The sequence below is a fragment of the Oryza brachyantha genome, chromosome 11 (genome assembly GCF_000231095.2).
Source record: "Oryza brachyantha chromosome 11, ObraRS2, whole genome shotgun sequence".
Taxonomy (NCBI): domain Eukaryota; kingdom Viridiplantae; phylum Streptophyta; class Magnoliopsida; order Poales; family Poaceae; genus Oryza; species Oryza brachyantha.
In genome coordinates this window covers 2842504-2868637 of record NC_023173.2, presented here as the reverse complement: position 1 = coordinate 2868637, position 26134 = coordinate 2842504, and the positions used below count along the sequence as shown (strand labels likewise).

General features: G+C 39.1%; 5 protein-coding genes across 11 annotated transcripts; 3 read left to right on the top strand and 2 right to left on the bottom strand.

Moving 5' to 3' along the window:
- Window positions 1–2755: 2755 nt before the first annotated feature.
- Window positions 2756–5312, top strand: LOC102699908 (protein PSK SIMULATOR 3-like; the record flags this gene model as incomplete). The annotated part of the gene is made up of 6 exons (XM_015842458.2): window positions 2756–2790; window positions 3071–3188; window positions 4338–4404; window positions 4681–4778; window positions 4867–5043; window positions 5241–5312. Coding segments are annotated over exons 1-6 (567 nt in total), but the record flags the coding sequence as incomplete, so codon positions are not given.
- A 26-nt stretch (window positions 5313–5338) lies between these two features.
- LOC121055814 (protein PSK SIMULATOR 1-like) lies at window positions 5339–6273 on the top strand. Its single transcript, XM_040529133.1, has 4 exons — window positions 5339–5369; window positions 5472–5548; window positions 5630–5674; window positions 5774–6273. The coding sequence occupies exons 1-4, from the start codon at window positions 5343–5345 to the stop codon at window positions 6027–6029; spliced, it is 405 nt and encodes a 134-aa protein (XP_040385067.1). The 5' UTR covers window positions 5339–5342; the 3' UTR covers window positions 6030–6273.
- A 644-nt stretch (window positions 6274–6917) lies between these two features.
- Window positions 6918–7764, bottom strand: LOC102709118 (dirigent protein 22-like). The gene has a single exon (XM_006662715.3). The coding sequence runs from the start codon at window positions 7684–7686 to the stop codon at window positions 7132–7134; it is 555 nt and encodes a 184-aa protein (XP_006662778.1). The 5' UTR covers window positions 7687–7764; the 3' UTR covers window positions 6918–7131.
- Window positions 7765–15168: 7404 nt separating this feature from the next.
- On the bottom strand, window positions 15169–15882 carry LOC102708841 (dirigent protein 1-like). Its single transcript, XM_006662714.1, has one exon. It carries the CDS (start codon window positions 15880–15882, stop codon window positions 15334–15336), a length of 549 nt encoding a protein of 182 aa, XP_006662777.1. The 3' UTR covers window positions 15169–15333.
- A 2456-nt stretch (window positions 15883–18338) lies between these two features.
- Window positions 18339–25749, top strand: LOC102708378 (exocyst complex component SEC6-like). Of its 7 annotated transcripts, XM_040529127.1 has the most exons (15): window positions 18413–18427; window positions 18537–18634; window positions 18893–19372; window positions 19900–20033; window positions 20112–20291; window positions 20404–20487; window positions 20581–20667; window positions 21608–21652; window positions 22485–22563; window positions 22955–23024; window positions 24056–24143; window positions 24401–24490; window positions 24764–24880; window positions 24988–25050; window positions 25468–25749. In XM_040529127.1, exons 4-15 carry the CDS (start codon window positions 19983–19985, stop codon window positions 25567–25569), a joined length of 1056 nt encoding a protein of 351 aa, XP_040385061.1. In that variant the 5' UTR covers window positions 18413–18427; window positions 18537–18634; window positions 18893–19372; window positions 19900–19982; the 3' UTR covers window positions 25570–25749. The 7 variants fall into 7 exon arrangements, with proteins under 7 accessions (XP_006662776.1, XP_015698171.1, XP_015698172.1 ...); XM_006662713.3 differs by lacking the exon at window positions 18537–18634 and having other exon boundaries at window positions 18339–18427; window positions 19074–19372; XM_015842685.2 differs by lacking the exon at window positions 18537–18634 and having other exon boundaries at window positions 18343–18434; window positions 19074–19372.
- Window positions 25750–26134: the final 385 nt, after the last annotated feature.

Below are 26134 nucleotides of genomic sequence, written 5' to 3'. Positions count from 1 at the left end.
ATAATCTCGAAATAGATTCTTGATCGTTGATTGTAACAAGTTTATCATTTATGTGACCGCCTTTGTCAAATATCTAATATATCACATTTTTGTCTTCATCATCACGCTATCAATCATTCGGCGCGTGCTTATTGAATGTAACGCACACCCTTCTTCGGTCCCCACCACCGCCTCCAACCCCTACTCACGCACTACGAACACCTATTATAAAGATATCCGAGATATCATATCCCCATCTTCCTATACAAGTGTAGCTATCTCCACCGCACCACGCCGCACCCCCTTGTCCGGTGATCCTTGCCATCGCTCCGACCACGAGCTTCTCCGCACCGTTTGGGTAGAGGTAAGACCAAGGCTCCACAAACCCTAGAGGGAGTGGGGCGTTGAAGCGCTAATTCCGAAGCAATCTCACCAATCCGCAAGTGTGGTTTTCCGTGGAAAAAGGCATCTCCAATTTTTCTTAAAGATCTGCTATGTACTCCTTAGCAGTCTAGTATGTGAACCTTGGTTTTGCTTAGGAACATGCCATGGATAATCTGACCATTTCAGCAGTCTAAACATAACAAAAAAAGGCTTTCTTCATCAGTAGGTGACTAACCAAAACTGGAAACGAAAGGAAATGATCAGAGAAGGATGCTTGATCTGTCCATATATTTTTATTCTGGAAAAAATAGAGGAGATCTGATATGTTGGGTTTGACCATGTCCTGTTCTCTGCCTGATACACCAGTCAACCATTAAACTATGGAGAGAAGAACACATATAATAAACCTGGATTTTTCGAATTTTTTACTGAGTAGACTTTTTGCTACCCCCTGTTGCTGTACATTAAATCGCCTCTTCAATCGTTTCCTGCTTTTGCTGCTTTCCATTTGAGTTCTTTCGATGTTCATCTCTGAAGAGATAAACACATTCTTGGCACCATTGCTGTTTCTTGATATAGTCAGAGCTGTTTTTATGATCTTTTTGCATGGGTTCCATGGCCAACCTTTCATGGTCTATGGGCAAATAAGATCTCCTGGAAAAATCCCATCTTTTCGTCTAGATCGTAGTATCATACAGTTTTGAGTTCTTTCTGATCAGATCATGAAGATGCCCGGTCGATTCTGCTCCCTTGTTGGACTCGTTCTCGCCGCCTCGTCGCTTTCAGACGCTTCCCATGGCAAGCAGCAGCAGCTGCCGCCGGCGACGACGTCGTTGCCGTCTTCTTCGAAGAGCTCGAGGAGGAAGACGGCGCCGGAGGCCGTCGTTGAGCACAGGCAGCGCGGTGAGGCGGCGCCGGCGGCATCCAGGAAGTCGGCATTGCTCGACAAGGGCAAAGAGAAGGTGAGCTCCTATGTTGTACTCGTCTTCATCGTCTGCTTCTTCTTGAAGAGCAGATGCTGCATGCTACTCATCTTCTTTTTCTTGGACTTGTTTGTGTTTTTAGAGAAAAATTGCTATGTGTATAACTCAACCATCTAACGGCTGTATTGTCACTTACTTGATCCCTTTCGTCTAATCAATAGTTGCATTGTTTCAGTCATACACAGGTCGTACAATTGGGTCATACGTATAGCGGGACTGTTTTAAGAGGATGCTACTGTTGTTCTTGATGCTTTGTTTTGCGCTTAAATCTGGAGATGATCGATGCTTGGTTTGATGCACTGATCTCTTGGGGGATGAAACCAGTTTCGCAAAGTGGTGGCCAGGTGGTGTTCTTGGGAGAAGAATATGCTAGAGCATCATCATGCATGTGTTGGGTCAATGGAAAAAAAAAACATCATGCAAATGGGAGTTTGATATAGTTGGATTTTTTTTTTCTGTTCATTTGGGTATATGATTTCATCTTCTTCCAAGCATTTGTAGATTAGTTGAGCCGTCTTGATTGTCCGATGTAATCAGATGTCGATCGTCTTAAAAATTAGCAATGAAAATTCAAGATGTGAATTGCATTGGTTTTGGATACAGTTTTATGGGAAGTAATTAACTGCACCTCTGTACAATATTTTTCCTGTCTAATCATTGAATTAAACATATATTTATTTATTTTTTGGTAAGGGATCTATGCCAATTTGCTTATGTTTGATGTGGCTAATCAAGAATAGCCATGCAGTGTGAGTCAATCATACTAAAAATATATGAGAGTAATTCTGAACTTACCCTGCTGTGTTATGTCTTTCTTTGATCTTGCAGGTATCAGAAATGGACACTTCTGTCAAGAGAACTAGCAAAGGAACATCAGGCAATCCATCAGAGAATTCCAACAAATCAGTGGCTAAATCTTCAGCACTGAAAACCGCAATTGGCGGCGTAAAAACATACATTGCTATCAAAAGAGGAAGAAAAATAAAGATCCTGGCATTTGAGGTAGCCAACATAATTGCCAAGGGTTTCAACCTGATGAAGTTCCTCTCTGAGGAAAATATAATGCACCTGAGACGTGTGGTGCTTCAGATCCAAGGCGTCCAACGTCTGATTTCAGATGACCAGAAGCAATTGCTTGCTCTTGTTGGGGATGAAATTAGGTAATACATACATGACACATTTTTTGTATTTTTTCAGTGGCTTTCTTATCTTTGTGTTGATTAATTATATGTGTCTTCAAGATTGCTTATATTCATTGGGCTTGATTACGCAGGCAGCAGTTCAGAGATTTTGCTGCAGATGTTGCTCGGCTTGGGAAGATGTGCAGGGATCCCAAATGGCACAATCTTGATGAGCATTTCTCTGGGTAAAGTTTTAACTGCCACCAAATTATTGTTCCGGGAGAATTCATGGCTACATCATATTTTATTGTCGAGATTTGTTCCAGTCCAACAAAAAGTATCTCAAGATACCGGTACCTCATAGTACCAAATTGTTTTTGATTGTTGGATCTAACAATATCCATCCTGCTCAGCTAGATCCAATGATAGAAAACGATTTAGTACCGTAAGGTACCGGTACCTAGTTTCTGATCGTTGGATCTAATAATGTTCATCCTGCTCAGCTAGATCCATGGGGAAAAACGATTTAGTATTGTGAGGTCCCAGTACCTTGAGATACTTTTTGTTGGATCGGAGCAAATCTCTTTGTTGTCTCTGTGTGTTCATTGTGTACCTCTTGTCATTGCACAGTTTGGAGAATGGTCCCATAACTCAGGATTACTCCCATACAACAGCAGCATCCAAGATGGAGGGTCTGATGGCCGCTGTGAAGAAGACTGTGGTTAGTCATTCTCCCATAATAGGAATAGTTGTGCTTTTGGCCCCATTTTTGATGTCTAACTACTAATTTGGCCATAATTTCTCAACTTTGCTCATTTAACATCGCTTTTCAAAAATAAAGTTGTTGTATGACCCTATTTCGTCAAGTAAGTTAACGTTGTCAAACTCAGGGACAAAATACCATTTATGCCCTTGCTCAGTGATCCTACTTTCTCAAAGGTTTTGTTTATACCAAGATATGTGATAAATATATTAAGGTTCAGGCATAATTTTGTCAAATAAATAAATAGGAGATTTTCTGTGGAATTTTGCACGGAGCTAGATAAAAGTCAAATTGGATTTGATTATAACTCTTATATATTGTTTATTTATGTAAACACAATTATAAATTCTATATGAAACCAAAAGTATAACCGGACTTCATATACAACTCTTAAAACAAAAAATATAATTGGATTTTATATAAAACTCTTACTTTCTTTTCTATTTCCATACGTACTGCTGTAATTAGATTTGATATATAACTCCCAACTTCTCTTTTTATAGTCATAGTTGTATGTACATTGATCAATCTATATCGCTATAATTTGAAAACTTAGATATTAGGAAAGAACCTAATATCAATTAAATAGATATGTTTGAGGCTTCAAACCCAGACCGGCTAACCACCACCTCGTGGAGCTAGCCGGAAGACCTCTGGACGTTTCTCATATCACTATAATTTGGACCGACCACAATCCGATGGTTGAAATCTTTATCATTTTCTTTGGTTAATGTGAGAATTTCTAGCCTGCAAAGTGAACATGATGGCTCCATTTCGGGTTATATTTACAATATGATAGATATATCTTTGAGAAATTAGGCTTAAATAAGGAAGGGCATAACTGATGATATCTTTACAGTATGGCCGTTAACTTGACTTCATGATACATGGTTAGACAACAACCTTTTTTTTTATAAAAAAAAGGGTCAAATAAGCAAAGATGAGAAAATGGGTCAAATTGGTACAAGACTTCAAAATAGGATCAAAAGCACAATTTCCGTCACGTAATAATATATTTTTTTAATGTCATTGCTACTGTGTGTTCAAAACATTTTCCTATTCAGAAACCACTGAAATGATGTTGCTGTTATATTTTCTGTTGTGCAGATACTGTTTGATGCGTTACGCCGATTGGGAGTCTCTGAGAGGATGTACAAGGATGCCAAGGCACAAGGTGATTCCCAGAACAATTTGTAATACAGTTTATGTGATCAACACAACTAATCAGAAATATGTCCATTTAGAGCTTTAATACCATTTTAAAGAAGTTATCTTCATGTATCATATTTTCTAGTATAAAAACTTAATATCTTGAGATACAAGGTACCTCAAGATACCAAAATTTTACTCCAAAAAGTTTTTACATCTAGGTACATTCTTAAGTACCGTAAAATGTCTTGTCTATTTATGTTTCTGATCAGTTCATAATTCTTTATGTATATGTTTGCAGATATGCCACTTGGGCCTTTCCAGAATGCAGTGAAGATCGAAAAAGTAATTGTGCAAAGTGCGAAGAAGAACACACTTTGGGTCAAGAAGATGGAACACGTAATTATCTTGTGCATATTCTGAAAAATGTCTACCACATTTTTAGTAACAAAATTATGACAAATACACAATCTTATTTCTGTTGCAGATTATGGAGAAGCTTGTTTACATTGTGCATTTCTTACCTTCTGAGATCAACTGCGTCTTCTATAAGGAGCATGAAGAGGATGGATCTGCCAATACTAACGAGAGCCCTCAGCAAACGCTAGGGTCTCATGACCTCCAGCTGCATTATGCAAAGATCATCACCGCTATACAAAATTTGGTACGATTCTTTAACGATAATTACTTCCACTGCTCTAGCCATGCGATTATGTGTGCTAATTATCAACACTGACAGCAAACATTCTCTGTAATCAATCAGTTTATGTGATCAACACAACCAATCCCGTTTCATGTTTTTTGTTGATTATGTGTGATAATCGAAAGGTCGAAACTGATTGTATTTTTTGTTCAACAAAGTTTCAACCGCAGGCATTTGTAACAACAACGTCTACAAAAAGTGGCATAGATTCATTGTTCCGTGCATTGCCTTATAGCATCAGATCAGCTGTGCTACCTAAGATGAGAAACCGTGATTTTGACAAGAAGGTGACTACTCTTTTCTGTCGATCTGATTACCTGAAAAATATGTATCCTGCCTATTCTGTTCATCAATCATCCCTTTCTTAATTTTGCATCTTCTTGTTGCAGAGGACAGAAGTGCAAGTCGCCGCGGACATTAGGGAGAAACTCGCATGGCTCTTGCCAATGGCAGAATCCACACTAAGGTATTATAAGCTCTTGCCATATAGTGTACAGTGCACACCAGATTCATTCAGATGCTCACCTTGTTCACTTCTGAATATCAGCCTGTCTCAGCACCCTGGAATGATCGGAGAGTGTCTGCTAACTGGGTATGTAACTGTGATTGTCATCTCTCTTTTGTCATGAACCAGATGTTTTAAACACAAGGGCTGCATTCAGTAATGATGTGTCTCATGAAATTCTTGCAGGAGTCCCGGTGAAAATGATCATGTCAAGGTGCTAAAGATTCAGACACTGTACCATGCTGACAGACTGAAGACTGAAGGCTACATCAAGGACATGATTATGGACCTTGATATTCACATAAAAGCCAGGGAGCTGAGGATGGGGGAGCTCTTGGGGAGCAGCACTCTTGATCAATCAGCAAGTCAGGTGGTGGCAACCGGCTCGGCTAGCACTTGTACCGGCCGGCCCGCGATTGAGTTTGACAGAATGATTGATTAGATTCTAGATGTAGAGGTCCCTGTAAATTCTGATGCAGGAGTAGGATTGCCTGAAAATGGAGAGGGTTTAGCTGAGAACTGAGATAATGCACAAACTTTAGCTAATAGCTACTTAGATTTTAGAGACTAGACAAGGTTGGTTTAATGTTTGCTCAACACTTGAGTTCATGAATCTGTGCTTCAGGAGCTCAGATGTACATTTGTGCAAATGGTTGGAAGAGAGAAGATTAAAGGGCTGAGCAGTTGACCCCAAATACTCGGTTCTTCTCCAAATCTCTGACATGACTAGTATGATCAATGATTAAATGTCATGCTTATGCAGGGAAGCCCTTTTTGTGCCACTCCACCTTAAGATCATAGTGGGGCTGGCAGAAGCACTCATGGTTAAAGCATGGCCTAGTGTTCAACTTTTATTTAAAAAATTGTCAGCATGATCTTGATAAGATTCCTGAACTTTCTCATGGATGCAGATCATGCGTGCAGATTCGACAATTACTAAATGTGTAGGTACCACAATTGGAGAACTGGTGAGTATTATTTCCACGAAAAAGGAGTTGTAATTAGCATGCACCAGCCACCAGTTGCTCAATCCAATGGTGATGAACCAGCAACGAAGGTGTCCAGTAACAACTTGTGCTGCCGCTTTCGGTTTAATTTTCTATTCAACAAGATTATGAGAGACTAGCATGATATTTTACTCTTGTTTAGAGATGAGATAAGTAACCAAAACTCATCAAGTCAGTGTGTGTACAGTGCATTTTCTTATGGGAAAGAGTTAGCTTCTGAATTTAACAATGTGTATCTCACACATTTTGAAGGAAGAAAGCAAAAAAGTGCATCTCCCACTAAAAGTTATCCTTGTTCTTCAGCAAAAAAGTGCATCTCCCACTGACAGATCAAACCAACAGGAACCAACTTTTATAGAGTTTGTAGAACTTCATCAGTCCTCAGTTAATCACTTTCACCAAGGGGTCACTTATTTTTCAGATTAAAAGAGGAAAAGAAAAAACACTCTGTGTGAAAAATTCAGAGATTCAGAAAAACAGCAAGCAAACGCTTTGTCAAGCATCATCTTGCCATCTTGGGTTCATCAGCTGCAGTGATCAGTGCATGACGTAGACGTTGTACTCGACGACGGCGTCGCCGGTCTTGATGTCCAAGGTGTGCGTCCTGGCCTGAGCATAGCCGCTGGCGAAGCGGAAGTCGCCGGTGCCGCCGATCACCGGCATCTCCCGGACGTCGTCGAGGGGGCAGTTGCGGCCAAGCACGGTGACCACGCTGCCGTTGTAGGGCCCGCCGGTGAGCACCAGGTTCATGGCCTGGAGGAAGCCCAGCTTGGCCTGGTCCGAGCCCATGTACATCCCCTGGGCCCGGCCCATGGGCTTGGACTCGGGCTCAGGCCCCTCCGTCAGCGCGTCGTCCATGATGTTCACCATCCCGAAGAAGGACCGCGACGACGGGTCCACCGGGTCCACCACCCTCACCGCCGACGGTGATGGCTTGCTCACCTTGTCGTGGAAGTAGAAGTGCAGGTGGGTCGGCGCGGACGATGACCCGCGGCGGGCCAAGCCCGGCCCGCCTTCCGTGCGGGCCGCACCCGCGACCGCCACAAGGATGGCCACAATAAGGGTGATCACCACAACTTCCTTGGCCACCATTGTTAAGCTAGCTAATGAGGAGCAATCCAACACCTAACTTGTTACTATATGGTGTGAGTGAAATGAGTGAGTGTCACTACTTGGTGTGTTGATTCAGGTGTGGAGCTCATGTGCTACTTATAGGGGTGGAGGCATGGTGTGAGCTCTAGGAGTGCAAAGGAAGGTGACACGTGGCGGGCGGCGATTGGTGGGCCGGTCCTCAAAGGCTGATGATCCCACAACACATGTCTGTGTAGTGGAAGCCAGTGATCACAAGTGGGTAGGGTTGCCTGAAGATGAGCATATATGCAATGGCCATAGTGGCCTTGCCTTTTGGAAGGGCAACAGTGGTTAAAATGGATTCAGATCAAAACAGCATCAAAATGGTTGCTTGTGACAGGTTGTGAATATATGGTCAGCTTCTTCTAGATGGTGTCAAAGGAACTGATCACCAGCTAGCTAAATCATTGTGGAACATTTGGATTATTTTACTAGCACAACTACTGTGGCACTAATTGCAGAGGGACCAGATGATGATATGGATTTGCCTTTCTTGTTGAGGGGACAGGATGCTGATGCAGATTCAGAGATCGATTGTTGGTAGTACAGTGGAAGCTTGAAAGCAAGAAAGCTCCGAAAGGCAGGCTAGATGAAATAGCCCTTCTGGATCAAATTATTGAGCAAATTGCAGGAAACTTTGGAGTTCAGCCATCAACTGGATTCTTCAAATTCTTTATGTATATGTACGAATGTGTTTTGCTTTTCAGCTAGTCGTCTTCTTTACTCTTTCAGAGCTTGTCATTGTGTGGCAATACAATGGAACTTTTCTAGAGAATTCAGACACTGCTTCTTGATATGATTCAGTTTCTCTCATCATGATAACCCCTAGCTTGTTGTTGTTTGTCGGCATAGTTAAGCCTGTGTCTGAATATTCTGAAATGCATCAACAACAGTATAGTATATTATGTCAGGTTAATCAAGTTCAGTGAGAGATTGACGCATGGGTTACGTCATGCTGATGTGGTGGCCGACATAAGTGACGCCTGGTGTTCATGTCCAATAGGCGAGACAGAGACGGAGGGAACAAATTAAGGATAAACTAATTAAGCAGCGCATAAATATATACTGTTCTCCATTTAATTAATTGAGCAGAGTACAGCACGTACATGTCATCTACGGGTGGTAACCGTGAGTCCACGACTGTATATGTCTGTAAACCAAAACTTTTAAATTTAGATTTAAAGATGATCTTAGATTTTTTTTTCACGAGAGTTTATTTTTTCAGCATTAACTTTTAGACCGCTAAGAATAAATATATAAAAGTTTCTTTCGTAATTATTTTTTATTTTTAAATATATCGTTTGGCTTGTTCCATCAGAAAGCCAAACAACAAACTTAACTTGCATGGTGCAGCTTGAAAAGACAAGCGGTTAAGGTATCCTTGTCAATTGTCATCACCGGTGAGTGCGATGAATCACAGCGTGATGTCGATCATCTGTGAGAACTGTTGGGTAAGTAGACCAATACGGAGAAAAGAAAATGAAACAAAGGTAGAAGAATAGAAGATGCTGCTGTCTTTTTCTTTCTAAGAGGATATAAATAAAGACGCACGACTATACACTCACGTCGCTACATAACCAACCCAACACATGCTATGAGGGATAAGATACTTTCTCGACTTAGTGCAGGGGAAACATGTAGCCATGCTAAACATGTACATGTATGTAGCAATTCCTACTGAGTCGAGGGTTAATGTTCGAGTGTTTCACGAAAAAGTCAAACGATATATTTATAAACAAAAAATAATTTATAAATAAAAAATTATAACGTATTCTTAGCGATATAAAAAAGGCTAAAAAATAAACTTGGTAAAAATCCCTTAAAATCAACTTCAAATTTAAGATTGAAAATTTAAATTTTGTCTTATATAATAAAAGATTTGCTCCGGTCTAACAAAAAGTACCTTCGAGGTAACCTCAAAGTATCAAATTGTTTTCCACCATTAGATCTAGCTGAGCAGAATTTGTATGGTTAGATCCAACAATCAGAAACGATTTGGTAACGCGAGATACCGGTACCTCGAGATACTTTTTGTTAGACTGAAACAAACCTCTAATAATAAGCATAAGTGAAAAGATCAACGATCCCTATAGAGAAGGGATAAAATCCTTTGGGTGAGGCACAGTGTGTGGATGTATCTCTCGTCGTTGTCTATTTATTAGATTTGTTTTTTTACGCAAGAAATTTTGTGGATCGAGTATGGAAGCACGGGATCTAAATATTTTTTAATTAACCAAACTGTAGAGATGCCCGTTATGCCACGCAGAACCGATGATTTCGCTTTTAAGTACAAATATGGTACTATCAATTCTCTAGTGGTATCTACTGGTATCAGGGGCGTTTGGGGGACCGTGCGAGGTGGACGATCGCACAGGGTCCTCAAAAATTATGGGCTATAAGATTTACAAAGTATACTAACTATATGTAATAGTTTTGAATTTTTTAATTAGAAATCAGTCTTAAGTTGTCTTATATAACAAGTATATATCAACAGTTTAGTTCTTCCGGATTTTATTCCATAAGAAAATAAAGGCTCGGTCTAAATTCTAAATTTTTTGAAGTGACATGAGTGTTTTCCCAACACAACCATTTCATAAGCATCATTAGTTTTTTTTTTATTTTGGTACTTGATATTAGACCTCTACTTAGTGTTCTGAATTAGGTCTCATATTTCACAGGACGCCGCTCCCTGATATATGTAATATCACCTGCAATTATCGTCTATACCATTGAATAATCTAGTACTATTCCCTAAATCAAACTTACACAATAATCCATATATATGTCGGTAAAAATATTTTTCTTAAATATTTAGTAATAAAATTATTTATTAAAAATGTTTAAAAAATAAACAAAAATCGATAACTAGTACTATGAAGGCAGGAGCAGTGATGGATCAGATGGGCCCTTCATGCATGCTCATGCATTCAGAGTCCACGAAAGCCATTTTCCATGTGAATTTACGGCCCAGTTCATTTCTTCGGTTGGCCCACAAAATATGGGCTCGCAGAAAAAATCGGTAAAACTCTCGTGAGAAAACAAACGAGATATGGAAGTCTTCGTTGACATGTCCTTGTACATCGAGTGAACAACCGAGAGAGAATAGATTTGCATTTGGATTATACTCCCTCGAGTCAAAAATATAATGAGCACTTTTACACTGTTCACAGGTATGTACTATCTCTCCAGTAAAAAAATTACAAATTTATAATATTATGATAGCATTTACTATGTATATCATTTTTCTTGTATTTAAACTAGTCATTTAAGAAATTATCGATTATCGAAGGTTTAGTAATTTGACCAAATCTTATCCTAAACGACAGATTTTTTTGACCAAAGAGTACACACCGCTAGACAGTGTAAAATGTTCCATATATTACTTATTATAGTTTCTAAACCGAAGGGATAAATTTTACCATCTTTATTCTAAAATATAAGTATTTCTAAGTCATTTAGTATCAAGAATATGTCAAAATATTTTATTTTAGTTATTTTAATGGTTAATTTTTGAATTTTGAAGAAATTATATTCTCTTTCTAAGCATTTGGTTAGCTCTAAAATAAATGGAATGATTGACATCATAGGAATGCATGCATAAATGAATATATTGTACCACATGAATACTAGAATATATTTTAGAACGGAGGGATGAGTGCTACATTCATTTTCCCATTTGCAATATTATATTTGTTTGACCAACTTTGTAATATGATATGGATATTTGTATGCTTGAAATCAAGGTATAACGGCCAATTGCACGCACTCTTTAGGTCGTTGACCGCCCAGTAGAAGGGTACATAGATTTTTTTTAAGAAAAAAAAAAGGAAGAAGTAGTAAACATACTTGCATAGACATGTATGAAAATACAGGATTCATTGTACAAAGTAAAGCGCTCGCCCAGCAATATGAGTCTAGGAACACGTTACAAACGGTGGAACCAACATTACAACATTATTGAGCGAAGTATATACCTTTGGGTGGGGTCACTCGGTTAGCGGGTCATCGAGGACTACCACCATCTCAAAAAGAGTCCGCGATGAGTTGCTTGGCGGGTTCACCACCGTCACCACTGACGGCGATGGCCCGCTGACCTTTTCATGAAAATAGAAGTGCAAGTGCGATGGTGCATACCCATGGCTCGAGGGGCCAGGCCCAGGCCCGCTTTGCATGTATGGTTGAAAACGGTTCGGAATTTTTCCGAAATCCAGACCAGTTTTTGGAAACGGAATCAGTCGGTCGGAATTTTTTCTGAATTTTTCGGAAACTGTATTGGAATCGGAATTTTTTTTTCGGAAACGGTAACAGATACGGTAAGAATATTATCCGCCGGAATTCGGAATCGGTCGGAAACTTTTCGGAAAAAAATTTAGAATTCCGATAGCAGGTCAGCAACCTCGTATCAAGTTGGTCCAATAAGCAATATCCTAACCGGCCCAAACTTCCACCTACCAATAGCATTGTCGTGAAGCCGAATAGAGAGAGGGGGACGGCATCCCGTGCGTCGTACATCGGTGCGTGCAGGCGCCAGGCGGAGGCAAAGTGCTAGCGCTGGTTGCTGCTCGCCGTCTGCCGTGTCTCACCGCCCCTAGCCGGCCCTGCCTTGCTGCCAGAGTGCCAGTGCCCACGCCGCCGGTTACTGTAAAATTTTGCTACATTGTTTAGAGAAGATTTGCATACTCATTTGATGTATTTTATATTCCGATAAATTTTTGATACCGTATTCGGTCTGCTTTGTATTCGCTCCGTTTTCGTTTTCGATATTGACCGATCTCGTTTTCGTATCTGGGGTTTTCGATTCCAGATCCGGTTCCAAAAAAAATATGGAAACAAAAACGATAGGACTGGTATCTGATCCGTTTTTATCCCTACTTGCACGTGGGCCTTGCCAATGGCTCCCAACACAAGGAAGACCACAAGCACCAGTGCTAGTCCTTTCGCCATTTTGGATCTCAAGTTGTTCTAATGAGTTGGTACTCATGAACTATTCGTAGAAGCATATATGGGGAGCTCCAAGAGTTTGGATAATGAGCGATGGAATTTTTTTCATTGACTTATCATGCATTATTGTAGATAGAGTGAACAAACGAGATTTTAATATTGACCTGCATTTATATTGTACTCCATATACATGTGGACAGTATTGAGGCACATCGATGGTTACAGTATTGACTTTCTGTAAAATACTCACATCAACTTGGTTTGGTTGATTGTAGCTTTCAAAAATGAGTAATTGCTCTGTTCCATAATTCTCCAATGTTTTAAATATTGATACCCTTTATGGTTTTTCAGATTTTGTTTAGATCAAGGTTTAGCTTTGCTACATTGCCGTATAATTCCTTGATCGATTTGCTCGTTACAGAATCCTAACTTATCATTTATATTCAATTCCTACTCACAATATTGAATTGTTTTTTATCTTATTCTTGTTTGTTTCTTCGATTTGCTTATAGAAATAAGGTTGATCTACACCAACATGGTCAACAACCCACGGAAAGCTGTATCAATCCCTAAGATGCAACACAACAACGTCTCACACGATTGTAGTGGAGTCATCAATGTTTCTCCTAAATCGTGAAGTCCTAGAGAGACAACCTAGAGGGGGGGGTGAATAGGTGTCATGAAAAAAATCTTTCAAATCGCAGCGGTCAGTACAGGGGCCGGACCGTCCGGTCGGCACTCTCGGGTAACACCAGACCGTCCGGTCAGTGAAAAATGCAGACTTGACAGTCTACCTTTTCGGTGATGTTCCTGGGAACGTGATGTGATTATGTGTGTAATAAAACAGCAGAAAGATCGCAGGAACAAACAGAACACGAAATCATAAGAACAAAGACACGAGAGATTTATCCCGAAGTTCGGATCTTTCGATCCTACTCTCTATTGAGGCGCTCCTGCGAGCGGGATCTCTCTCGATCCTTTCCCTCTCTTGGCTTCCTCCCACAAGGTCAACACGGGTCTTCGAATTCACAACTAGGGACTAGCAACCCCTTTGATCAATCACCAAGGTCAAGATCAAGGCGGCTTGCCCAACCCTAGATTGCAATTCGCTCTACCCTGCTGCCTTCTATGAGAAAGCACAAGAATCCACTATCAATCTTACCTATTCCCTTGCGGAGGTTAGGCACCAACCTTCACAACTTACTCCCGGGCGATCCACACGAATCGGAGGCTCGTGGGTGACGCCTATCCGTCTAGGAGATCAATCTCCAAAAGTAATAGGCCACCTTGACTCCACATGCATCCATCAACGCCCGAGAATGAACACTCTATCACTCACTAACCTTAACACTCTCTCTAAGACATGATCCAACGATTGATCTCTCTAGGAGGTGTATTGGGTTAGTGGGGAGGCTTGAGAGGTGCTAAACTTGCCCTAGCAACCAGAAAACTCGAACAGAAAGCCTCACCAAAGGCTAGATCTCAAGAGCCCCTTTTATAGGTTGGCAGACGTCACTTAGCCGTTGGAAAAGAAACCTAACCGGACTGTCCGGCCGACACTTAACTCACTCACTCAGAGCAGGGGCCGGACCAAGGTCCGGACCGTCCTGCCACCGGACTATCCGACTTGGGGCCGGACCATCCACACACTCGACTTGAGCAGGGGCCGGACCAAGGACCGGACCGTCCTATCACCGGACAAAGGGCCGGACCAAGCAGAAACCGGACCAAGGACCGGACCGTCCTGTCACCGGACCAAGGACCGGACCAAGGACCAGACCGTCCTGTCCCTACTTCAGGAAAAACAGCAAGGTTACAACTGGACCTAAACTTACTCCACTCGGCTTAGGCTTACTCCAGGATGCATGCAGAGATTCCAGTGACCCCTCTTAGTAGTATGGAGTTCCTACGACTCAAAAAGAAAAAATAAAATACGCCTTCGAGCGCCTTCGTCTTCGTAGAGCCGTCGGTTCGGGTCACACATGCTCTAAGTTTGATCAAGTAATCCTTCAATCAAAATGATCTCTCATCTTCTCTGCAATCACAACTCATTAGCGCACACATGCTTGGCTAGCATTGTCATTAATCATCCAAAACTTCGTTTGGGGGTTAGATGCACTTTCAAATCATAGTTACCATCCACTCACTGAAAGATCGGGACAATCAGAGCTGTGGGTTTATCGAGTGGAGCTCAGGGTTTATCATATATGAAATGTATTTTTCATGACAAATATGTTGATGTCACTTTGACATATCAAGATTTTACTTTGTTTATCATTGAGATAAGATTTTAAGATTTATTAGCTGCAAGCGTTCTAAAACCTTTATCTATTTGTGGGTTACTAGTGACTATAGCCCCATATAATTTTCACAAAAAAAAGTAAGTTTCTCATATTTTGTTTCTTGAAAGGTTTTTCTTTGCAAATTTTGTACATGAAAGAAACACAAGGTTGTTAGATCAGGCATCATATAATGACAAACTACCAAAGATTGAAACCCAGAGCTAGTCCTTGTTGATCATATGGATTAATTTGGGAAAATAACTGTACCACAACAAAGGGAACCGAATGCATACCCTAACATACAGAACAAACATTGGACATGAGTAACTAAGCCAAACCTTGCATGAATTCTCCATTATTACACACTCAAAGCATTGTTTGAAGATCAATGGAAAACATAGACATTGTATTCAACGATGGCGTCGAGTCTATTTGGGTCCAAAAAGTGGGTATGGGCCTGGGCATACCCACGAGCGAAGCGGAAGGCCCCAGTGCCACCGACGACCGGCATCTCACGGATATTGTCGTTTATGTGGTTGCTGCCGAGGACGGTGATCATGCTACCATTATATGGCCCAACGGTGAGCACAATATTCATGGCTTGTAGGAAGCCTATCCGAGCTTGGTCTGCTGAGAGGTACATGCCCTGGGCCCGGCCCACGGGCTTTGATGCAGGATCGGGCCCCTCAGTTAACGGGTCGTCCATGACAAACATCACACCAAATGAGGTCAGTGATGTGTTGTTCGGTGGGTTCACTACCTTCACAGCGGACGGTGATGGGCCAGTAATCTTGTCGTGGAAGTAGAAGTGTATGTGTGTCGGTGCAGACCCACCATGGCTCGAGGAGCCAGGCCCGTCTTGCGTGTCGGCCTTACTAGGGGCAGCCAGCACAAAAAGGAGCACACTCATCAACACTGCTAACCCCTTTGCCATTTTGATCTTAGAACTTGTGTGTTGGGTGAATAATACCTCATGAGTTATGACCTATTTATAGATGCATGGGAAGCTCTAGGAGTTTAGAGATATGACACGTGGCAAGCAGCGATTGGCGCGGAATCATGGTGATCTATTTGTTGTTCATGAGCAACTGGAGGTTTTTGTTGACCTGTCTTTGGAGATCGACTGATCAACCGAAAGAGAACAATGAGAGAACTGTAACACTTGCATTTAGATCGCATGTATGTACAGTTTTGGGTCACATCGGAAAAGTGTTGACTAATAGTCTGGAATAATCCTACTTGGTTGTTTTTAATTTCACATGAATGATTAGTCAAGAAAGCTTGAAAGCAAGGTTCTAGCGAGCAACATAAATAGTCAAAAACGCCCAAAGTCCACGGTGCAATATTATCTCAGTTAAAACACTTAAAAAGACAAAGCCAGCGATACTAATAAGTTCCTAGTGCACTTGCATACGAATAACATACTACCTCCGTCACTAAATGTTTGATGCCGTTGATTTTTTTATACACGTTTGACCATTCGTCTTATCAAAAAAATTCAAAATTATTAATTATTTTTATATCATTTTATTTATTGTTAATTATACTTTTATGCATATATATAGCTTTACATATTTTAAAATTTTTTTTGAATAAGACGAATGGTCAAACGTGTATGAAAAAGTTAATGACATCAAATATTTAGAGACAGGGGGAGTACATGGCTAGCAAGATTTAAATCCTATTGGATAGAATCGTATATATGCACACCAAGACTATATTTTGATACTTTCCCAACTCACATTTTTCTTCTTCTTGAAAGAACCATAAGATACAGGAACACAATTTATATATCTGATTTGTAGAGCATAATACTGAACAGGAAGTAATGGTAAAAAATTAAGCACAATTGTATTAATTAAGAAGCTGTTTGCAACCTTTTTCTTTTCAAAAAAAAGAACTAGTGTTTTCAAACTACTCGACAATCACACCAAATGTTTGTTCAGAGTTAAGGTACATATAATCGTTTCCATACACAACTTGTGAGCCATTCTGTCAAATTTCATCAGCATCAGCTCTCCAATATGTAATCCTACAATAATGTTCTATCTAATTCATCTCGTTTTCATGAAAATGATAGACTAATTAAAGAACTTGCAGCTCGCTCTAATCAGGGAAACAAGTAAGCATGAAGGGAGGCAACCGAATATACAAAATTTAAGATGATTCCGTGAAAGAGGAAGGATATATGCCATCATTAATTATTCAAACAACTGTATATATGCTTAATTCCCTCTTGACACAATTGTAATCGTACAAGCTGACGAAACGAGATACGATGATGCATGTTTGCTTCAAGATAAGTTAGTTGTACAGCTTGAGCTCACTTTCATGAGAATGATTAGCCATATAAACAAACTTGTAGGAGTACATCCAAGTAGGACGGACAGCAACCACATTTCTAAAAACTTGTACACCAAACCAAACAACCAACCAAAAGCTTGCACCCATCTATGCTAGTTAAACCCAAACTCAATGGGGTGAACGGTTTATTTGCAAATGAAAAATAATTTATGATGAAACTTTTATATATGTACTCTTAGTGATCTAGAAATCAATTATAGAAAATAAACTTATGTGAAAAACTGTAAAATCAACTCTAAATTTAAGATTAAAATTTTAAATTTTAGCTTATAAGTATAAACAGAAGCAAAAAGAGACAGGTGAATGACTCATATGTGCATGACTAAAGTGGTGTGAGCAATAAACAAAGCCATCATACAAAAAGATATCCATATACAGCACACATTAAGGCCGTGTTTGTCACTAAGTTAACTTATCCTCCTAGTTTTCCACACGCATATTTTCCGAACGGTTAAACGGTATATATTTTTAAAAAAATTCTATAGAAAAGTTGTTTTAAAAAATCATATTAATCTAGTTTATATTTATTTTAATAATTAATAATTAATTAATCATGTACTAATCTATTACTACATTTTTCGCGTCGGGGTAAGTTAACATACCCTTCCTCGAGCAAACGTGGCCTAAATTATATAACCAAGTAGGGATAGAGAAGAAACTGACAGAAACAAATTACAGCGAAGATGTTTACCCGAAGAGAAGTTTTTCTTTTTTTTTAAAGATGAGATGAGAGGATAAAGTTACGAGATTTGAAAGCTCTTGAAAAAACAACGTAAGAGGTACGGCCGAGCAACGGCCTGCCTTGTCACTTTGGCAACAAAGATGGGCCTGCCTTGTCACTTCGGCAGAAGAGAGATTCGGCCCACCTAAGAGATACGGGCCTCGTGTTTTTTGTGGCCCAATTAATACATTTCTCGGCTCGTCGCCGTCGTTCTCCTCGCGGCGCCAGCCTCTTCGGCGGCGTCGCGCCATGGCCGCCGCCGCCGCCCTCCTCCTCCTCCTCCGCCAGCTCTCTACTCGCGGCATGGCCGCCGACCGTTCCTACCGGGCCGGGTGCGGTGGCGCCGGGGACGGCATGCGAACCGGTCTTGGAATGGAAGGGGGTCAACAGAGAGGTTAGAGGTAGATTTGCAGTTTGGGCTAAATATTTGCGGTAGTATGGATAAAAACTCCTAAAATTTTGTGGCGCTGTATGATTTTTGTCTAAATCCGTGTGGTATGTAGATGAAATTTCCAATTTGTGGAGGGGATTTGCTAATTGGCATGCGCGTTAGAGACCTGCACGGTTGTTACAAAGTCAAAGCATCATTTTCATCCCATAGGTTAGGCACCTCCTATATACGAACACCTTGCATCCTCTTTAATTACTATCAATAAAACAAGTTGGTATTCTAAAAATTTAATCTTAGATGGTGAAAATATCAGCAGGAGATTGAAAAACTTCAAAAGGAAAATTTTGTAATTGAGATTAAAAAGTTTATCTAAATATTCGAGAAATTTCAGGAAGGACCTCAAAACTGTATAAGTCATAGATTAAGCGGTTTTCATGTGAAGCTTACATTCTTTTATGTCATTTTCAGTTTGATCATTCAAACTTTCTTGGAGGAAAGAAAAACCGTGTGCGCACATTCTTCATTTGACATTTCCACTGTGGAAGAGTAGTATTTCCACCAGAATTGTTCATGTGGCACGTTAGCTTTCCATAAATTGTCGTTTGTTTTTTTATTTTAGTTTTACCCACACTATTCCCACATTTTCTAGGTCCAACTGAACGACTGAATGGTTATTGGACATAAATTTCTTGACATCACAATCTTGGGTGAAGTCAACAATCTTCCAAAACAGGGTGAACCATTTGAGGACATAAATTGTCTCATTCTCTCATCAATCAGCCATACCATCCTATTGGGGCTGAGGACTTGTACTTGAGGCAGGGATATTCTCCAGATTTGTAATCCCATCTGGGTTTAACCCCCGATCAAGCAATAAGAGCTAGCTTTGATATTGTTCTAGAGAGATATTTTCACATGGTCAGCTGTTAAGCTTCTGTACGTATTAAGGTATACATTTCTTCTGTTCTTGAAATCTTAACTTACTGATTGCCCATGTTTGGAACTGCTTTGATCTATCTAGGGCTCACAAGAGGAATAGATAGCATCTTTGTATTCTCAAGTGTTGCATATATAACTCAGTATCCAGTGCTGTGTTATGATTTGTTGATAACTGTACTCTGGAAAGCATGATTTGATGAATGACTGTTATTGGTATGTTAAACAAGGTCTTTCTAGTTCTTCAGTTTCTTGTATTTTTGGGAGAAGAAGCTACAAGAAGACTGTACAATATTAACTTTCTTCCTTTCATCTACTCTAGAAATTCAGGTGCATGAATGACTGTAGTTAATTTCTTCAGTCTATTGAAAAAATCAAGTGTGATGGGTTCACAATTATTTGGTGTACTGTAAAGAACCATTACGAAAATTGCACTTATTGTAAACATTTTGTGTACCTTCATTTCGTTAATATCACCTGTTTGGTTTGTTTTCCTGTATATCACATAAGCACTAATGGCTGGTCACTGTCGGCAACAGGTTGTATTGTGAAATACCAAGAAAATCTTATCGGTCTTGGTGCAGAAGACTCTCTTGCTCAATTTTGTTCAGAAATTGGTACAATGGATTCCCCGACAAATATTTATGCCGAATGTATGCAAGCAAAGGTTAAGGTATTTATCTTGATCTGTTGAATTCATTTTGAACTTACTCATGATTATTCATGTATCTTCACTCGTTTGCTTCTGTAGGAATGGTACAGTAACAATTGGGAGGCTGGCAAAACACAACCACCAAAAAGCACAGAGGATGGGAAGCTATATACACCTGCAATTGTGGATTTGTTCAGAATATTGACTGAGCAAGTGCAGATTATTAGAGAAAATAGCGGATATATCGTGCTGAGTCAAATTGCTCTTGAAGTTATACGTGTATTTACACAGTTACCCTAATGATCATTTTATTTACGTGGTTTTGTTATGCCTTGCTGTGCGCGATGAATTACTGAAAGATGTCAAATTCATCTTTTTAATTTAAATATAGGTCATGCTTGATTTTCAAGAAGCTGAGAGGCAAATACTCAAGGAACCAGCTTCAGATGTTGGTCTGGAATCTCTATGTGCAATGGTATGTAACTTTTCTCCATTCAGGACAGCATTGACTATTTGAGTTTCTTTCTACTTTAATTTCATATCGTTTGACCTGAACTTTGTCGAGCAGATTAACAACAACCTGCATTGCTATGAACTTTCATCAGAGCTAAATAGCAGCATATTGGAAGCGCTTCCACAAAACTACGCTGAACAGGTGCAAATGTGTCATTAACTTGCTCCATCAATTCCTTTCTTCCTTTCAGCTATTTCTAATTTCTCAGGACAGATAAAGAGTTACATATAGTATCAGAGCTAGGGTTCAATATTTCCAGTAGAAGACCAGTTTCTCTGGTAATGAAAACCTTCTTTGTATCTTCTGGCTGTGTATATCCACTTGTGGATATAGAGGCTGGATTCTTATCAATTATCCAAAAAAAGTATTGAGGGTACTTTTGTTACCTGAAACGTGCCAGTCTAGAGGCATGTCCATAACAATTCCAATTATAAAAGGCATCAGATATCATCACAACTGGCATTCATCTACCTTTCTAATCAGCATAAAAGAGTATCCGGTCTAAGTACATCTTAGGAAGTTAGTATTGGTTTGCAAATAGAATCTTTGGGTCTTGTAAGCAACATTGATTGGTCACCAGCAGTCCTACTGACAGCTTATTAGCAGTAATTGTAGATAGATGGGTTACAATCAACAGAGGCAAACTATGTAAAAACTAAACTTATTTCTTATTCTTTCAGAGTAGATCTAAAATGAAGTAATTAGAACTGGAGGGTAGAATATTTCATAGGATAAAACATGTAAAATCATGCCTCTATTCTTGTATGCTACATAAATGCAGATTTACCCGAAATATACACATGCCTTTCTTATTTGTATATTTATTCTGACCAAAACTTTATCTGAAGAGTCCATAGTTTGAATTGATAGGGCAAACTGGGTGGATAAGTCTGGTCCCTGCTGAGAGCCAAGCATTACTGTTCTTGACACTTGGTGGAATTTTTTAAATGATCGGAAATGTGAAATACATATAGATGTTGAAAATGACCTAGAGTTATTTACGTGCTCAGTTTGTCCTTTCCATTTACACACTTGAGCACTTGAAAGCTCTTCATGCTAAAGCAAAATTTCTGTTTTACAGGTTAATTTTGAAGATACTTGCAAAGGATTCCTTGAGGTTCTCAAGGTTTGTTCTACATCTTGCAAATTTTAGTCATGTAACTTATGGTGTTAGGTTTAACAAATGGAACAAGCGTGCAGATCACACTGTACATGGATGCATTAATTGCATATTTGCATATATTGTTATTACTTTTAAGTAATGTTCAATATAGAAGTTTGCAGTTTTCCCAGGCAAGTTGTGGCTTTACTTTGCTTCTGGAAATTACCGAGTAATTCTGTGCATTTTTTACAGATCCAACTGTGTGATTATGATCTTGAACCAAAAATTTTCTCGTTAGAGATTGCTGTGTTCTTTTCGTTGATGAAAGATGAAATATTATATGATTTTTATAGCTATTTAATAATATAAACGATGAAATTAATTACTATAAAATTAAAAATATAATCTACAAAGATGGGGCTATGAATTTCTATATAGAAACTTTTTTAAAAAAAATTGCAGTTTTAATCGTTCAGGAAGCGCCCGTGCAAAAACTGAGGAATAATCCACGGCAAAAGAACGTTATACAAACTGAAAGACTATGACATAATGCAGGGTTCTCAGAAATGCTCTGTCAAGATTCTAGCAAGGCCAGCTAAATTCTTGAATACCAAAGCCAGCATGTAGCTGGTTAGTTCATTTTAGTTAACACTAATTACTGTCCAGTCTTCGCCAGTATTATCTGAGAACTAGTGTGTTTGACACCCATGAACTCTTTAACTGTCTTGATAGGAATGTCCTTAGAACCGGCCAAGTTTGGTTTGTTCATCTTTCAAGCAGTGTTATTTGATTGGGTTTGGCTACATCTTTAGATTATTCAGGGTAATGCTGACTAGAATCTTGATTCTTTGAACAGGAGACAGTCCTTCAAACTGTCACCGTTATTTTTGAAGACCCAGGTGTGAAGGATCTACTAGTGAAACTTTACCAAAACGGTAATCCTTTTGCAATGTTAGTTCCAAATTTGTCCCTTACTCTGTGCCCTTTGTCTACGCAATGTTCTTGATTGTATTTGGAATTGAAAGCACCAGCAGCTCATGTCCGTTTGTGAAAGTATTATTGATAAGCCCAGAAAAGAACTGATGATGTATTGCGAACATTGTAAGCTTACACAATTGACTTTGTGCTTAGGACCAAGTATATATATAACTGATGTGTCGTTTGGTAGAGAAACTGACATAAACAAGTTTAGTCCTCCAATATGAAAACTACTTTGTGCTATTGTTGTATTAATGTGCCAATGATCATTTACAGCATCGTTTATATATTTTGTGTACCTTGTTTGTAGTTTTTTCCCTAGAGTCTAAATCAATTCTTTATACTCAGACTGGCTGGATGGAATGGTTACAGAATATCTTGCTGCAACATTTGCTGATTATTTCAACGATGTCAAACAGTAAGTCCTCATATAACTGAATGTTGGTCGTATGGAATGGAAGGATATTCCCTGAGAAAAATATTATCTGGCTTATGCTTATGTTATTTGCGTATGCTTTCATCATGAATTATTATGCTTAAAGATACATCCATATTTGGTTGCTTGGTCTGATTTTGGTCCCTCAACTATGAAAGCATTTATTATTGGTCCCTCAACTCTCAAAACCATTCACATTTCATCTCTCAACTCTCGAACCATTCACATCACATTTCATCTCTCAACTCTTGAACCATTCACAAGCCAAATGTGGACTATCTCTTATGCTCATTGATATTCCCTTGTCAAATTGTGTGCATAGCATGAAATTTGCTCCTAGATCCCCAAATCTCATTCACAAATAATTTTCATACATTGTTTGCCAAATATCCAAAAAAGTGCAAATTGATAAGTTTCAAAATTGAAGCGAGAATTTTTTGCTGGAATGACCGAAGGTCATTCAATATAATTAAGATGGAGGAAAAGGTTACAAGAAAAGTTTTACATCGATAGCTGGCTATCGAGGAAGGATGTGTACCAGAGCACACGCGCCGAACTATGTGCCAACCGTCCAAACACACACTACAGAGAGGAAAGCCAAGCACCGAATCGGCCATCGCTATGCGAGACCGATCGCCACCGAGCTAACGACACCACTATGACATGAAGACTCTAAAACGACGCCCTCACGAGGGTCGTGACGCCAAAAGACGCCGTCCTCATCCATCCAAAGACTGGATAAGGTTTTCATCCAGAGTTCCTTGCCGAGGGAGGAGGAATACCTCAACAGTGCCCCTAGGAGGGTTACTACGCCTGAAGAAGTCACTTTTTTCTATGGCGAAATTGTAAAGAAATATATAGGCATGGGTATCTTCAATACAATTTTTTGTACATACCACTTTTTTCTATCGTTAGTCACCTTCATGCCATGGAAATGGTTGTTTATTCCTCATAATATTTAGTCATGTTTTTTCTATATTTAATTTGAAGACTTTCTGGTTTATTTTCTGAAGATATATTGAAGAAAGCTCATTTCAAAGATTTGTTGAGGCTTGCCTAGAGCGAACAATTGTGGTATATGTTGATCACCTCCTTACACAGGTTTGCAGAACTATCCTTAGCACTAAATAATTGTATACTTAAATAGTTGTGGCTCAAAAAAATGAATTGGGAAGTTTTTCTTACAAGTCCCTTTACTGGGCTGTTGCTATTGCAAACAATCTTTTTACTGATTACATCCATCATTTCACACTACATGTCAACTTAGTTACCTCAGGCAGCTGCTGGCTGACAATTTCTTAATTACAAACAATTCCTTAATTTCAAATAGATAATCTATGTTTGCTTTGCACCTGCAGAATAACCATATAACTTCAGGAACAATTGAAAGGATGAGGATAGATGAAGAAGTGCTCATGGATTTCTTCACAGAACACATTAATTGGACAGTAAGTATACTTGCTACTGCAAGTTTGTTACTTACGACTGCTTTTCCTGTGGCTTCCATTCAATGTTGAAGCTACCCACAATCCAATGTGGCAGTTTGAATACTAAAAAACATTCCTTGCAATAGTTCAGAGCATGTATTTTATCGTATTATGTAATTAAACTGGATATCATAATTTTAGCAATGGAAACCTGTATTCCTCTACTTTTGTTTACAGATGCTGCTCTGTTGCTTCTATAACTCTCTGAAAAGCTGCCTGTATATTGTGATCCAGGAAGTTAAAAACAGAGTACGGGTTCTGGCTGATCTAAGGGAGCTTGCTTCGGCTGAGAGTCTGGATGGTTTCACTGTGATTTATGCAAATATTCTGGAACATCAACCAGATTGCCTGGTAACTTTCTCAACGAGCTACTCAATTTTGCCAATCAGAAATTAGTAATGGTTTAGTAGTTCATTCATTTCTGTTGATGCTCTGAACTTGATACCTCTGTTATGCAGCCTAAGGTTGTTGAGAAGATTGTGGGAATGCGGGAAGGCATTCCCAGTAATGAAACCATAGAGGTAATTAAGTACATATATAACATTTCTCACCTCATATGAATGTTCATTTCAACTTTGTTTGTGCGAACTAAGCACAAATTAGTGCAGATTTGTACTGGTCAAATTATGCCCTTTGAAACTAACAGTCAGAATTGTTCTGTACTACTCCCTCCGTCTCTAAATGTTTGACGCCGTTCGACTTTTTTTATACAAGTTTGACCATTCGTCTTATTTAAAAAATTTACATAATTATTAATTTTTTTATATCATTTTATTTATTGTTAAATATACTTTTATGCATATATAACTTTATATATTTTTTCTAAAAAAATTAAATAGGATGAATGGTCAAACGTGTATAAAAAAATTAAAGACGTCAAACATTTAGGACGGAGGTAGCAATAGTTATGTGCTCGTAATTCCTTCTTCGTTTGTTAGGTTGTACAAGAGTGCAAGGAGATATACGAGAAGTCTCTTGTAGATGGCAAGCCTAAAAATTCTTGTTTTGTGTTTGGCAAACTGAAGTGCCTAACAGATTAACATGTAGAGAAGGCATACACAGGAAGACAGTAAATATATATGTATGCGGCGAAGTTGCGTAGACTGAATTCAGATAAGAGAATTGTTTCATGTTCTTGTGATAATTCATACAACTATGTATATTTTTTATGACACCACATTTTTCATAAAAGAGTACCAAGTTTCCAAACATGTATTTGATTTACAATGTAATTCATATCTTTCACTGTAAATTTTATATATTTACGCTGTAAATTTCAAATCTTACGTTTGCGATTCTTCTAGGACTGGGTATATATAGAGCACAAAATAACTAAATTTGAATGTTGAATTGCAAAGAAAAACGACTGATTGAACTGGGGAAAAACAATTATGCGTGGCCACATTTGTAGAAACCCGTAATTATTTTGTTCGTCTGGTCAATATTCTCTTTCATTTGAATCTTAATGCTCCCTAAAAAACCTTTTCTTGGGGGGGTTTGGTGTGGGCGGGTGGTGGTGATTAAAATCTATATAGATCTAGCAGTGGTGCTAGAAGGGTTAGTGTCTCCAAATTAGAACAGGATTTTTTTTTACACCTAGACGCA